This window comes from Eurytemora carolleeae, unplaced genomic scaffold (genome assembly GCF_000591075.1).
Source record: "Eurytemora carolleeae unplaced genomic scaffold, Eaff_2.0 scaffold129, whole genome shotgun sequence".
Classification (NCBI taxonomy): domain Eukaryota; kingdom Metazoa; phylum Arthropoda; class Copepoda; order Calanoida; family Temoridae; genus Eurytemora; species Eurytemora carolleeae.
The window spans coordinates 672096-688802 of NW_019396235.1; the positions used below are offsets into that span (position 1 = coordinate 672096).

General features: G+C 36.9%; 1 protein-coding gene across 4 annotated transcripts; it reads left to right on the forward strand.

The window, feature by feature from the left end:
• The first annotated feature begins 1729 nt into the window (after positions 1-1729).
• LOC111698932 (myosin heavy chain, muscle) lies at positions 1730-16474 on the forward strand. 4 transcript variants are annotated; one of them, XM_023469410.1, is made up of 11 exons: positions 1730-1826; positions 2787-2877; positions 4167-4472; positions 4875-5017; positions 5541-5661; positions 6577-6688; positions 9651-9817; positions 10146-10253; positions 10965-14677; positions 14755-15781; positions 16301-16474. In XM_023469410.1, the coding sequence occupies exons 2-11, from the start codon at positions 2788-2790 to the stop codon at positions 16307-16309; spliced, it is 5796 nt and encodes a 1931-aa protein (XP_023325178.1). In that variant the 5' UTR covers positions 1730-1826; position 2787; the 3' UTR covers positions 16310-16474. The 4 variants fall into 4 exon arrangements, with proteins under 4 accessions (XP_023325178.1, XP_023325179.1, XP_023325180.1 ...); XM_023469411.1 differs by having other exon boundaries at positions 1793-1872; XM_023469412.1 differs by lacking the exon at positions 1730-1826 and adding an exon at positions 1923-1942.
• Positions 16475-16707: the final 233 nt, after the last annotated feature.

The window sequence follows — 16707 nt, forward strand, 5'->3', positions numbered from 1 at the left end:
TCGGAATCCCTCCAGTGGTAAATAAACACTAAGAGAGGATATCTGAATCCCTCCAGTGGTAAATAAACCCCAAGAGAGGATATCTGAATCCCTCCAGTGGTAAATAAACACTAAGAGAGGATATCTGAATCCCTCCAGTGGTAAATAAACCCCAAGAGAGGATATCTAGATCCCTCCAGTGGTAAATAAACACCAAGATATCAAGTCATTTTTAATATACTAGATAAATTGAAATTTGTACAAATTTTGCAATATCTCCGTCAATTTTGAAGATACAAAAATGGTAGACCTCATTGTGAAAATCTGAAGACCCGTCGTTTACGATATTAGATGTTTAAACTGGAATACTGCAATAACTGTGTTCATGGATCGAAGACGATGTAAAAGTCGCCAGTTAACTCCCATGTTGATTTGGAAACCCTGCATAAGTGAAAATATTGTTTTCTAGGGTTTATAAATCAACACATGATCAACACTCAGAACTTAACAGGGGGGGCATACAGTAAACATGAAACTTTTCGTCAAAAATATATTCCGAAAATCTATTTACATTTTCCTTAACAAAATATATAAAGAAATGAACAAAATTTGGACAAAATAGACAAAATAGACAAAATGGACAAAAATACGTTTATGAATGTCGTCAGAAATTTAAACTTTCCGTGAATATTATTTTCGGAAAATCCGAAAATCCGGACATCCCCCGCTCACTACGTTTACCTAATCATCGAGGACAGAGATCTTAATGTACTTATATTTCATCTCTGAATTGTCGTGTAAAAATTCGTCACATTGGAATTATTAAATAGTTTGAGAAATCGTTTCTACATTTAAATAACAGTCCCTTTAAAATATATGTTTGCTTCAAGATTTGCCAATACACAGCTGTTATGATTTTCTTTAAGTTAAACGGATGAGACAATTATACAGGGTTACCCACACAGGATGAGACTGTAAAGACGACCCATAACTCTAAAAATATGACGATTTGAAGCTTTATTTTTGATTTTTGCATTGAATTGAGTATTTTTATGGTTAACTAAATGGTTAATCACAGAAAAACAAGCCAGCTTTGACCTACAAGGAACACTGAATGCAAGAAAATGGAATTAGCAAGTTTCGTACAATCGTCTATGAAATCTCATCCTTTGTGGGTGTAACCCTGTAGGTGTATATACTTTTTCTAAACCTACCTTATACTACTTATACTACTACAGGGAGATCCGTCTTACATTAGATTTACCTTTTGATCCCTTTTTTCTAAAATAGCTCCCTTATTAGCATAAACAATGTCTGTAAAAACAGAGAAACTGATTACTCTCCTCAAACTCTAAGTATTTAAACGTTTCATTAAAACTAAAACTAATGGATCAGATAGTTGAAGTTTGAAGTATTAAAGGTTTACATCATGAGGTTGCAAAAATATGAAGGTTGGAATGTTAGAGTTTGTCGCAAATAATCAGTTATATGAAAATGTTCCCCTAAATTCTATGTCATTCTCGTCATATGCATTCATGTGAACTAGAATGCATAATTGTGGAAAGCTGGGTTCATATCTTTCCAACCTTATCTTTGAATCCCTCCTTACCGTCCCCTTTCATCCCCATCCCTCCTCCTCTTCCATTTACTCCCCTAAATGCCTTGCTAGCTGTATTGTCTGCATGAATACCGAGTATGTAAAGTTAAAGGTTCCCTCAAGTATATATATAAGCTGGCCGCTAGCTCAGGAAAGGGCACCTTGTCACGTGACCTGTCAGGTATAAAGACTGGACCCTGGAGTATTGTGTTCAGTGGGACGTTTGGGCTCTAACCTAATCTTACTCCAGGTATTCACATAATCTTACTCCTGGCACTAACCCAATCTTATTCTAGGTATTAACCCTAATCCTACTCCAGGTACTAACATTATCTTACTCCAGGTACTAACCTAATCTTACTCCAGGTACTAACCTAATCTTACTCCTGGTACTAACCTAATTTTACTTCAGGTACTTACCTTGTCTTACTCCTAATTTTACTCCGAGTACTAACCTAATACTACTTCAGGTACTAACCAAATTTTACTCCAGATACTAACCTTATCTTACTTCAGGTACTTACATTGTGTTACTCCTAATCTTACTCCAGGTACTGACCTAATCTTACTTTAAGTACTAATCTTGTTCTGCTCCAGGTACTTACCTAATTTTACTCATGGTACTAATCTAATATTATCTCCAGGTACAAACCTAATCGTTATCTTGGTTTTATTATTTACTTATCAATATCATGAAATTATCATTACTTTTCTGAAAACTAATTGTGCTGATAGCCTATCAGTTTGAATTGTATTTTTTCACTTAAATCAAACCTTATTTGAATTTTCTTCAGTGAACAGCGCACGAAAAACTATTTACAACGAAAAACATATTCTGTCTGGTTTGGAAAATTCTCAGCCATATTTTAATCTCTTTTCATAAATTCGTCAAAAGTATCGTGGAAGCCTTTAAATACATACTATTTAAAATACAAGCCCAACCAAAAAGTATAAGATAACAAACACGAAAAATCTAAAGTTACGACTCACTAGACTTTAACAAGGACTTCTAATTTAACGTGAGGGGAGATATTGTTGTCTGTGCTGCTCCATATTTTTATTTAAAGTATTTGGACGGATTTCGTAATTTCTTAATATACGCTATATCTCGGAAAATTCTGATCCGCCATTCATAATTGTAAAAAAGAGCATTTTTTTGGTGATCACTGTGTCTCCTCTGCTGTTTTCTAAACTAAAAAATTATTTCCAGGATGCCCGGCCATATAAAGAAAGGTTCAGGACCGGATCCAGATCCGTCACAATGGTTGTTCGTCTCATACGAACTCAAGGAGAAGAACAAGGTATAATTATTTATATACAGGGTGTTCCACGAAACATGACAGATGGTAAATAATTTCGATTGTCTTCTTCCCTATACTATTTTAGGTATTACAGACTTTTTGCAGTTCATTTCTTTTAAAAATCTTTTACTTTGATATCAATGTTATTTACTATGACTGCCATCCATGTGATATTTTTTTTTTCTCTTTGGTATCAAAGAACTTAGCAAATTATGGAAGAAGACATTTAAAACTATTCACCAACTGTAATGTTTCATGGGACACCCTTTACTAGCTTGGGAACCATGCTTTGCCTGATTTTAAACTTTCCCTATAAAAGTTATCTTACTTAGCTTAAAGAATGTTAACCATGAACTTTTTCCTGGATTTACCGAATTAATTAAAAACATCCAAACTACTTTATACATATAGCTACTAGCTTGGGAACCCAGGTTTATACATATAGCTACTAGCTTGGGAACCCAGGTTTATACATAAACATACTAGCTTGGGAACCCAGGTTTATACATAAAGCTACTGGCATGGCAACCCAGGTTTATACATATAGCTACTAGCTTGGGAACCCAGGTTCATACATATAGCTACTAGCTTGGGAACCCAGGTTTATACATATAGCTACTAGCTTGGGAACCCAGGTTTATACATATAGCTACTAACTTGGGAACCCAGGTTTATACATATAGCTACTAGCTTGGGAACCCAGGTTTATACATAAACATACTAGCTTGGGAACCCAGGTTTATACATAAAGCTACTGGCATGGCAACCCAGGTTTATACATATAGCTACTAGCTTGGGAACCCAGGTTCATACATATAGCTACTAGCTTGGGAACCCAGGTTTATACATATAGCTACTAGCTTGGGAACCCAGGTTTATACATATAGCTACTTGCTTGGGAACCCAGGTTTATACATATAGCTACTAGCTTGGGAACCCAGGTTTATACATATAGCTACTAGCTTGGGAACCCAGGTTTGCCCGGAAACTAAACTTTCCCTATAAACGTCCTCCCACTCAACTTAGAATTTTTAAACCAAACTATGAACATTCTCCGTGGTTCCACCCAGTTTCTCAATCAAAATTTGAGGAAAATCGCCAAGGAGTTAATGAGTTTTTTTTCGAACTTGGAATTTGGATTGCTTGATTTCCAAGACGAAAATAGTTTTTAAAAACCAAAGCCCTGCACACATTTTGACAGACCTTCCCCATTATAAGGTATGATAGAGACAAAAAAAACAATGTTTCCGAAACGATAATGCTTTTTCTTAAACCAAAAACCTGTTCAGGCCAAGCCTTATGACCCTAAGAAGTCCTGTTGGGTCCCTGAGAAGGCAACCGGAGGGTTCGCCGAGGGTATGATCGAGAGCACCGAGGGGGACAAGATCACCGTGAGCGTGAAGGGGGAGAAGAAGGTGTTTAAGAAGGATCTGGTGGGACAGGTTAACCCTCCCAAGTTCGATTGCTGTGAGGATATGTCCAATCTGACCTACTTGAACGATGCGTCTGTTTTATGGAATCTGAGGATCAGATATGTGAACGAGCTGATCTATACTTACTCCGGACTCTTCTGTATTGCGGTCAACCCATACAAGGTAAGATGATTCACTTTTTATTCAGAAAATAAGAAAGGAATTGAGTCTTTGCCACAAAGTCAAATTTTCAAATAATATTTTTACAGCCTGATATATCAAACTTAGAATATGTGATCTAACAGAATTCAAAATTTGAGTTAACAGAATTCAAAATTTGAGTTAACAGAATTCAAAATTTGAGTCAACAGAATTCAAAATTTGAGTCAACAGAATTCAAACTTTGAGTTAACAGAATTCAAAATTTGAGTCAACAGAATTCAAAATTTGAGTTTGCAGCAAAGACTCAATTCCTTTTCCCAAGTTCAGAACTTTGTATTGCAGTTATTGTTGTGTTTTATGGGTCTCCCTGTATATAGTTACAATTTTTTTTAGTACATTTTTTTCATAAAGTTTTAATTTAAGAGGTTCCCCATCTACACTCAGCGAGCTATGGAGGTGTATATGGGTAAACGAAGGAATGAAGTTCCTCCTCATATATTCGCTATCGCTGAAGGAGCTTTCCAGGGTATGATGGTCGGTGGCAAAAACCAGTCTATACTTATCACGTGAGTATTTTCATTCAATTTGAATTTATGGGTTTGAGTACTTTTCCTTTATAAATCGAAGATTTTGAGTAATTTTTAGAGTATGTTTCCCTTAATGAACCTAGGTTTTAGAGTATCTTTCCCTTAATGAACCTAAGTTTTGAGTATCTTTCCCTTAATGAACCTAAGTTTTGAGTATCTTTCCCTTTATGAACCTAAGGTTTTAAGTATCTTTTCCTTAATAAACCTTTCTTTCCCTCAATGAACATAAGTTTTGAGTATCTTTCCCTTAATGAACGTAAGTTTTAGAGTATATTTCCCTTTCTAAACCTAAATTTTGAGTATCTTTCCCTTAATGAACCTAAATCTTAAAGTATCTTTCCCTTAATAAACCTATCTTTCCCTTCATGAACAAAAGTTTTAAAATATCTTTCCTTTAATAAACTTAAGTTTTTAAGTACCTACTCTTTAAAAAATAAGTTTTTGAGTACAAAGTGTTCCTTTAATTTCCCTAAATAAAATTGCAAACAGTCCCTTTATTTAGCGGAGAGTCTGGTGCTGGTAAGACAGAGAATACAAAGAAGGTTATCTCGTATTTTGCTTCTATTGGTGCAACTGGAAAGAAGAAGGAAGGAGAACCTGGTCTAGAAGATAAAATCGTCCAGGTTGGATTAAAAAAAACTAAGTTAAATAAAAAATGGGAATTTAGTAAGATAAGAATAATAAATAAAAAGAAGTGGTCGAACTTAGTACGAGTGGTTTAACTATTCTTCACTAGAGTTTATCTTGAAAGATGGGGATCAATTTTATCTGGAGGAGTAGTTGAACCGACCAGACCTAGTTCAATTTTATCTGGATGAGTAGTTGAACCGACCAGACCTAGTTCAATTTTATCTAGATGAGCAGTTGAACCGACCAAACCTAGTTCAATTTTATCTAGATGAGCAGTTGAACCGACCAGACCTAGTTCAATTTTATCTAGATGAGCAGTTGAACCGACCAGACCTAGTTAAATTTTATTTAGATGAGAAGTTGAATAGACCAGACTTTGTTCAATTTTATCTAGATGAGCAGTTGAACCGACCAGACCTAGTTCAATTTTATGTAGATGAGTAGTTGAACCGACCAGACCTAGTTCAATTTTATCTAGATGAGTAGTTGAACCGACCAGACCTAGTTCAATTTTATCTAGATGAGTAGTTGTACCGACAGACCTAGTTCAATTTTATCTAGATGAGTAGTTAAACTGACCAAACCTAGTTCAATTTTATCTAGATGAGTAGTTGAACAGACCAGATCTAGTTTAACTACTTTCGTTTAAAAGTTCCCAACTCAGCTTTAAAATGGCATTTTTCTAAATATAAATTTTCTGTAAATAATCTATCCTACATAAGTTACTCCAATTTATAAAGAAAACTAGGAGGATAAATTTCCATAGTTTAATTTTAGGTCTTGGTAAATACCCTTTTTAAATTTTCCTATTTCAACTTACCCCCATGTGGAAATGATATCCTGATAAAATAACTTTAGGTTTATATTACATATCCCCCCATGAAATATTAAAACATATTTTTATTTAGACCAACCCTGTGCTTGAAGCCTGGGGTAATGCTAAGACTGTGAGAAATGACAACAGTTCCAGGTTCGGCAAGTTTATCAGGATTCACTTCAACCAGTCCGGAAAACTAGCAGGTAAGAACTAGTCTCTCTTCTTAAGGTATATCATAGAGCTGGTTAGAACTAGAACTAGTCTCTCTTCTCCAGTTCTATTACAGAGCTGGTTAGAACTAGTCTCTCTTCTCCAGGTCTATCATATAGCTTGTTAGAACTAGTCTCTCTTCTCCGGGTCTATACATACAGCTTGTTAGAACTAGTCTCTCTTCTCCGGGTCTATATATATAGCTGGTTAGAGCTAGTCTCTCTGTTCCGGGTCTATCATGTAGCTGGTTAGAGCTAGTCTCTCTTCTCTGGGTCTATCATAGAGCTGGTTAGAACTAGTCTCTCTTCTCCGGGTCTATCATAGAGCTGGTTAGAACTAGTATCTCTTCTCCAGGTCAGTCATATAGCTGGTTCAGAAATAAGCATGAGAGTGGGTTAACTTTGTCTACATATGTAGTTTAGCTACGTATTTGCGTTTATTAAATCTGGTCCTGGTTTTTATTATGACTCAAAACTGGTCCTGGTTTTATTATGACTTGAAACTAGTCCTGGTTTTATTATGACTCGAAACTGGTCCTAGTTTTTATTATGACTCGAAACTGGTCCTAGTTTTTATTCTGACTCGGAATTGGTCCTTGTTTTTATAATGACTCGAAACTGGTCCTGGTTTTTATTATGACTTGAAACTGGTCCTGGTTTTTATTATGACTAAAAACTGGTCCTGGTTTTCATTATGACTCGAAACTGGTCCTGGTTTTTATTATGACTCGAAACTGGTCCTAGTTTTTATTATGACTCGAAACTGGTCCTAGTTTTTATTATGACTCGAAACTGGTCCTAGTTTTTATTATGAGTTGAAAGTGGTCCTGGTTTTAATTATGACTAGAAACTGGTCCTGGTTTTTATTATGACTCGAAACTGGTCCTAGTTTTTATTATGACTCGAAACTGGTCCTAGTTTTTATTATGACTCGAAACTGGTCCTAGTTTTTATTATAACTCGAAACTGGTCCTGGTTTTTATTATGAGTTGAAACTGGTCCTGGTTTTTATTATGAGTTGAAAGTGGTCCTGGTTTTAATTATGACTAGAAACTGGTCCTGGTTTTTATTATGACTCGAAACGGGTCCTGGTTTTTATTATGAGTTGAAAGTGGTCCTGGTTTTTATTATGACTAAAAACTGGTCCTGGTTTTTATTGTGAGTTGAAAGTGGTCCTGGTTTTTATTATGACTAAAAACTGGTCCTGGTTTTATTATGACTCCAAACTGATCCGGGTTTTATTATGACTCGAAACAATTCTTCTTTAAATCAATTAAATGTATTTCATATTTTTTGCTTATTTTATAAAATTAGCGGTAAAATAGATTATTAGATTGGAGAGATTAGAAAATAGATTATTAGATTAGAGAGATTTGAAAATAGATTATTAGATTAGAAAGATTAGAAAAATCCGCAAGTTTTTCTTCATATATTCTTTATCTCTTGCAAGATGCATCCTGTAAACTTTAAATTTTGTGTTTTGGGGAAAATACAGATTACAGATTTGTCAAGCCCTTGAGCGATAAATTGACTGTTTACAGTTTATCATCTAAAAGAAAAACGACCTGTCATGTTTTTATTGCTCAACATTTATTAAAAAATGTTTAAAAGAATGTTACGAAATGTGCAAGTGTACGCGATATTTTTAAATTTAGGAATTGTAAACCTTCAAGTTTTTTCAAACTTTACTAAGCTTACTATTTAACCGTGATATTTTCAAAAAAAATTGAGTCTTTGTCACAAACTTAAATTTTTAAATCCCTATATATTGCATTTATTTTATCTTACAGAATTCATAGTTTGAAATATCTAAAGTCAACGACATTGGGTTGAATAGATATAAGGATTAGAAAGTCAGGGTTTGTGGAAAAGACTAATATTTCCAACTTTACAAAGTATTTCTTTTAATTCTGATATTTCCAACTTTACAAAGTATATCTTTAAACCTTGATATTTCCAACTTTACAAAGTATTTTATTTAACTCTGATATTTCCAACTTTACAAAGTATATCTTTAAACCCTGATATTTCCAACTTTACAAAGTATTTTATTTAACTCTGATATTTCCAACTTTACAAAGTATATCTTAAAACCTTGATATTTCCAACTTTACGAATTATATCTTTAAACCCTGATATTTCCAACTTTACAAAGTATATCTTTAAACTCAGATATTTTCAACCTTTAAGAAGTATATCTTTAAACCCTGATATTTTCAAGTGTATGAAGTAAATCTTAAAACCCTGATATTTCCATGTGTATGTAGTATATCTTTAAACCCTCATATTTTCAAGTGTACAAAGTATATCTTTAAACCCTGATATTTCCATGTGTATGAAGTATATCTTTAAACCCTGATATTTCCATGTGTAAAAATTATATCTTTAAACCCTGATATTTTCAAGTGTACAAAGTATATCTTTGAACCGTGATATTTTCATGTGTATGAAGTATATCTTTAAACCCTGATATTTTCAATTGTACAAAGTATATCCTTAAACCCTTATATTTCCATGTGTATGAAGTATATCTTCCTGATATTTCCATGTGTATGAAGTATATCTTTAAACCCTGATATTTTCAAGTGTACAAAGTATATCTTTAAACCCTGATATTTCCATGTGTATGAAGTATATCTTTCAACCCTGATATTTCCAAGTGTATCAAGTATATCTTTAAACCCTTATATTTCTATGTGTATGAAGATATCTTTAAACCCTGATATTTTCAAGTGTACAAAGTATATTTTTAAACCCTGCTATTTCCATGTGTACAATGTAAATCTTTAAACCCTGGTATTTCCATGTGTATCACGTTTATCTTTAAACTCTGATATTTCCATGTGTATGAAGTATATCTTTGAACCCTGATATTTCCAAGTGTATGAAGTATATCTTTAATCCTGATATTTCCAAGTGTATCAAGTATATCTTTAAACCCTGATATCCTAACTAGGAGCTGATATGGTTATCTACCTACTGGAGAAGTCTAGGTTGACCTACCAGCAACCTCTGGAGAGATGTTACCACTCCTTCTATAATCTCATGTCCGACGCTGTTCCTGACCTTAAGGCAAAATGTCTTTTGTCAAATAATGTCAGAGATTACTTCTACGTATCACAGGTACAATTTCTTCTTTGGAACCCGTCGCTGCCCAGGTTACTCATAGTTACTCCTGCTTTTTACCCGCACCCGGTCTTAAATCATGATTTTAGTTATTTTTCCCCATAAAAGTCGACCCACCCAACTTTGAATCTAAAACCCAAGTTAAGAACATTCCCGTGGTTCTCCCGAGTTCCCAAATCAAAATTTGTGGCAAATCTGTCAAGGGGATTCTGGGTTCCTGAGTTATGATCGGACATCCAAACAAACAAACAGAGATTACTTCTTTATATAAATAAATAATTTTTTAAACTTTTAGAATTTTTTAGTTCACTTTTTTCTGACCTAGGGTAAGATTGCTGTAGACAGTATTGATGATAAAGAGGATATGCAGTTTGCAGATGAAGCTTTTGATATCCTAGGGTTTACTAAGGAGGAGAAGTATGATGTTTATAAGGTAATTTCAACGCTTCAAATATGCTTTGTTCTTTAAAGTGACTGGCGTTGTAATTTCAAGTGACATTATTTTTTTGGATTGGCATGTCCGTTACCCAACCCGGTATCCTTTAAAATTTTATGTCAGCATCCATGTCTTCTTTCTACAAATTGATTATTCAAAATTGCGATTTCTCTCAAAAAGTGGCTTGCGGAATTCTTCCTTTCTAACAAAAGAACAAGTTCTGAGAGTTTAAAACGATGGTATCTTAATGATCATTTAAAGCGTTTAAGAGGACCGTTGTGAATCGGACATTCACCTCTTTAATGTCGCTTGAAATAACTTCTTTAAGGAAGGATAATTTTAAGATAGTCACCCTGTATATCCTGTATATCAACCTGTTTATCCTGTATATCCTGTATATCCTATATATCCTGTATATCCTGTATATCCTGTTTATCCTGTATATCCTGTATATCCTGTATATCCTGTATATCCTGTATATCCTGTATATCCTGTATATCCTGTATATCCTGTATATCCTGTATATCCACACCCCACCCTCCTCCCCGCCCGGAGTACTGGAAAATTGTGGGTAAATGTCAGGGCAAGATAAGTCCCACCTGCTCTGTGCAGACTTTAAGCAAAACTATAAATGCTAAAAATACCGAGCCTTAACTTTCAACTTAATAGGTTTCTAATCCAGAGCCTTAAAACATTCTGCATGTTTAGAACACTGCTTGTCTTATGCACATGGGAGAGCTTGCTAAATCCTTTATCGGTGTTGGTAAAGAGGAACAAGCAGATATCAAGGAAGAAGATCAGAAACATGCCAAGAACGTATCAACTCTTCTTGGTATTGATAACGAATGGATGATCAACTACTTCTGTAAACCTAAGCTGAAGGTAGGAGCTGAATGGGTGACCAAGGGTCAGACTGTATCCCAGGCCTCCAGCTCTGTTGCTGGTATTGCCAGATCTCTGTATGAGAGAACCTTTAAGTTCATTGTTGACAAATGTAATGATACTCTGTGTGATCCTACCATGAAGAGGGTTCAGTTCATTGGAGTCTTGGATATCGCTGGGTTTGAGATATTTGACTACAACGGCTTTGAACAGATCTGTATCAACTTCTGTAATGAGAAACTTCAACAATTTTTCAATCATCACATGTTCGTCCTTGAACAGGAGGAGTATATGAAAGAGGGAATTGAATGGGCAATGGTTGACTTTGGCATGGATCTCCAAAAATGTATTGAGATGTTTGAGAAGCCCATGGGTCTTCTTGCCATTCTGGAAGAAGAGTCTCTTTTCCCCAAGGCAACTGACCAGTCTTTTGCTGCAAAGTTGCACGCAAATCTGTTGGGCAAATGCCCCAATTTTGCCAAGCCCGATCCTAAGCCAGATCCAGAGGCTCATTTTGCAGTTTGTCATTATGCTGCCAAGGTTTCTTATAACCTAACCTCTTGGCTAGAGAAGAACAAGGATCCTTTAAATGATACCATTGTTGAAATGATCAAGAATGGAACCAATGCTTTATGTGTTCTGTGCTTCCTAGATCATCCAGGTCAACCTGCTGAAACTCCCAAGGATCAAGGTGGAAGCAAGAAGAAGGGAGGTGGTAAAACTGTATCCTCCTTCTACAAGTCCCAGCTGGAGGATTTGATGAAAACGCTTCATGCCACTGAACCTCATTTCATCCGTTGTGTTGTGCCTAATACACACAAACAGCCTGGTGGTATTGAGCCTGCTCTCATTATGCACCAGCTTACTTGTAATGGTGTACTTGAAGGAATTAGGATCTGCCGGAAGGGATTCCCTAACAGAATGTCCTATCCTGACTTTAAATCCAGGTATAACATCCTAGCTGCCGGTCTTGTTGCCAAAGCTAAGAATGACAAGGCTGCTGCCTCAGCTGTGCTTGAAACAGTTGGTCTGGAAAAGGAGAAGTACAGGCTTGGACATACTAAGGTTTTCTTCAGGGCAGGAGTCCTTGGTCACATGGAGGAGGTAAGAGAAGACAGGGTTGGACAGGTTCTCTCTTGGCTTCAGTCCTACTGCAGAGGAAAACAATCTAGAATGAATTTTGTAAAGATGCAAGGACAAAAGCTGTCTCTCTACTGCTGCCAGAGAACAATCCGTAACTACATGATTGGTAAGACCTGGCTTTGGTGGCAGATATGGATTACTCTCAAACCCAACCTCAAGTGTACCAAGTTTGCCCAGTACAAGGCTGAGTATGAAGAGAAAATAGCCATTGCTGAAGCCAACATTGACAAAGCTATTGCTGAGTGCAACAAGGTCAAATCTGCTCATGCTAAACTAGATGAAGAAAAAGCAGATGTTAAAAGATCACTGGAATCTGGTGGAGATGTTGTCAAAGAACTCTCAGCAAAGATTGAAAAATTAGAGAAATCCAGGAATGATCTGGAAAAGCAAGTTGACCAGCTTAATACCAGAATTCGTTCGGAAGAGGATACTCGCAGGTCAGCTGAGCAGACTGGCTCCAAATTAAAGAAGGACACTGACAAGCTCAGGGATGAAATTAGAGATGTTCAAACTAATATTGAAAAGTCAGAGGAGGATGTTGTCACCAAGGAGAGTCAAATTAGAACTCTGAAGGAAGAACTGGCCCATCAAGAGGAACTTATCCAAAAGCTGACTCGCGAGAAGAAGACCGCTGGAGAATCCAGGCAGAAAACTGAAGAGGGAATTCAGGCTGCAGAGGACAAATGTAATCATCTCAGCAAACTTAAACTAAAACTTGAGCAAAGTCTGGATGAATCAGAAGACTCTCTTGAGAGGGAGAAGAAGGCTAGGGCTGATGCTGAAAAGATCAAGAAGAAGGTTGAGTCCGATCTGAAGCTTACTCAAGAAACTGTAGCTGATCTTGACAGACTTAAGGAGGAGCTTAACTCTACTATTCAGAGGAAGGAAAAGGAGTTTGCCTCTGTAGCAGCTAAGATTGAGGATGAGCAAACTCTTGGAGGCAAATACTCAAAGCAAATCAAGGAATTGCAGACAAGAATTGAAGAGCTAGATGAAGAACTTGCAATTGAAAGAAACAACCGCAACAAGGCTGAAAAGAACAGAGCTACCCTGTCCAGAGATATTGAGGACCTTGGAGAGAAGCTTGAGGATGCTGGAAACAACACTCAGACTCAAATAGAACTCAACAAGAAGAGAGAAGCTGAACTTATGAAGCTGAAGGCTGATATGGAGGAGTCTAACATTTCATTTGAAGGAATACTTGCTAACACTAGATCAAAACATAATGGCGTTATCTCTGAAATGGGTTCTCAGATTGATGATTTGAATAAGGCTAAAGCTAAAGCTGAAGCAGATAAGGCAAGAATGGAGAGAGATCTTCATGAAGCAAAAACTTCTTTGGATGCTGCCATTAGAGAGAGACAGAATGTTGAGAAGGAGGGTAAGCTGACCCAATCCAAGATTGCTGAATCCAACCAGCGTCTTGATGATATGGCCAGAGCACTTAATGAGGCAGATTCCAGCAAGAAGAAGTTGACAGTTGAGGGACAAGATCTGCAAAGGCAGATTGAGGATAGCGAGGCTCATATTGCTGAGTTGGGAAAAGCTAAGATATCTTTGACAACCCAACTTGAAGACACTCGCAGGCTTGCAGATGCTGAGACCCGTGATAGAGCTGGACTAATGAGCAAATTCAAAAATCTTAACTCTGAATTGGAAAATCTAAGAGCCAGGATTGAAGAGGAAGCTGAGCACAAGGGAGAGATCCTGAAACAGCTCTCTAAGGCACAGTCTGAAATTCAACTATGGAAATCTAAATATGAAACTGAGGGTCTAGGCAGAATAGATGAGCTCGAGGGCAACAAGGCCAAATTGATGATGAGACTTCAAGAAGCTGAAGAGACTATTGAAAGTCTTCACACTAAGGTGGCAAGCACTGAGAAGTCTAAGCATAGGATGGACACTGAGCTGGAAGATCTTCAACTAGAGTTTGAAAGAGTTAATGCTGCTGCTATAGTGGCTGACAAGAGAGCTCAAAACTTTGACAAGGTTGTTGGAGAATGGAAAATGAAGGTTGATGACCTTTCCAGTGAGCTTGAGGCCAGTCAGAGGGAGAGTAGGAACTATAACTCTGAAGTATTTCGTTTGAGAGCTGGATGGGAGGAGATCACTGAACAACTTGATGCTGTAAAGAGAGAGAACAAGAACCTAGCTGAAGAAATCAAGGATCTACTTGATCAGCTTGGAGAAGGAGGAAGATCCATCCATGAACTTGACAAACAGAGAAGGAGGCTTGAGGTTGAGAAAGAAGAGCTCCAGGCAGCTCTTGAAGAGGCAGAGGCAGCACTGGAGCAGGAGGAGAATAAGGTTATGAGAGCACAGCTTGAGCTCTCTCAGGTCAGGCAGGAGATTGATCGTAGGATTCAGGAGAAGGAAGAAGAGTTTGAAAATACCAGGTGAAGTGATTTATATATATCATTTAATTTCTTATAATTATTATTTTATTTTGTTTTATTTTTATTTTTTTTTATAGGAAGAATTATCAGCGTGCACTTGACTCTATGCAAGCATCAATGGAGGCTGAAACCCGTGCAAAGGCTGAGGCACTTAGAATCAAGAAGAAACTAGAAGCTGACATCAATGAACTTGAGATTGCCCTGGACCATGCCAACAAGTCAAATGCTGAAGCACACAAGACAATCAAAAGATACCAAAACCAGTACAGGGAAGCAGAAACTGCTTATGAGGAAGAATCTAGACAGAGGCAAGAGATTGTTGACAAGGCCGGATTGGCTGACCGCAAGGCCAATGCTTTGCTTGGAGAACTTGAAGAGTCAAGATCTCTGCTTGACTCTGCTGAGAGAGGTAAGAAGCAGGCTGAGCTTGAACTTCACGATGCCAGAGTTGCAGTCAATGACATGACCACTATCAACGGCAGAGCTGCCAATGAGAAGCGTCAACTTGAATCTGCTGTGCACACTCTTCATGCAGAGATTGACAGTATTCTCCAGTCTGTAAAGAACAGCGAAGAGAAGGCCAAGAAGGCCATGGTTGATGCTTCTCGTCTTGCTGAAGAGCTAAGATCTGAGCAAGATCATTGCTCAAGCCAATTGAAGGCACGAAGAGCTCTTGATGCCCAGGTTAAAGAACTGGAACTTCGTCTCGAAGAGGTTGTTGAGCATGCCACCAAGGGTGGAAAGAATGCTATTGCTAAGCTTGAGGGCAGGATAAGAGAGCTTGAGATGGAACTTGGTAACAGTCAGATGAGAACTTCTGAAACTTTAAAATCCTACCAAAAGAGTGAGCGTAAGATAAAAGAACTGCAGTTCCAAAATGATGAGGATCAGAAGAACCAGGAGAAGATGGGAGAGTTGGCCACCAAACTTCAGGATAAGATCAGAACTTACAAGAAGCAGATTGAAGAGGCAGAGGAAATAGCTGCCTTGAACCTGGCCAAGTTCCGTAAAGCTCAGCAGGAGCTTGAAGAGGCGGAGGAGAGGTCTAGGCTGGCAGAGGAACAGATTGATGGACTACGTAGAGTGAGGGGCAACTCTGTCCTGGTAAGCAAATCTTTTTACAAATCAGATTTGAACTTGAAGAGAGTCTGGATGTAATTTTAAGGAACCCTCTATTTAAAAAGTGAAATAACCGATTTACAAAAGTACCCTTTTTAACATTTGCCTGAGTATCACTGATTATGACATTTTCTTCCTTGTCTTTGCTGCATAACTCCACATGTTCATTGAAATAGATACTGCAATTGAAAATTATTGATGTTCAGATAGAAGAACAAGGATATCTCAAAAAAATGTTAACGTACAAATGATTGAATGTTACCAATCGTGAGGTTGATAGTCTTTTTAAAAGTGGTATTTATTTAAAAGAAAAATTTCACATCTGAGATATATAATTTCATAATTAATAGTTGAAGTGCCCGGTGCCCGGCGTTACCTTCCAGCTACCCTTGGTTTCGCTTAAAAAATTTCAGCCTATTCGGTTCAGCCGTTTGGCCGGCTATAGGGAACATGTCTGGTTTTATTTTATAAATAATAAAATATGCTAAAATATCTTTTTTTCAGAACATGTAGTCGAGTCCTCAAACCAACATTATTATTCAACTGAAGAGCCGCTGAATCTAGTTTATTTCTTGTCCTTGTAAACTAACCATTTTTATTAGCTTTAACTTGATACTAACCAACTAGTGTGTAACCAGGAATACGACATAATCAATACAATAAACACTGTACCCTCAATTATTTATTCACTGTAAAAATGGAGTTTGTATTTTTTTAATCATTCTATGTCTATAAATGTATTATTTGACAATTGGCGTTCTCTTCTAATTATTCTAGGTTTTTCGTTTTCTATTTTGTCATCCTTCTCTTCATCTACCCTCTCCTCCTCCTTCTCTTCACCTCCCCTCTCCTCCTCCTTCTCTTCATCTGTCCTCTCCTTCTTTTCTTCATCTCCCTTCTCCTTCCTTTCT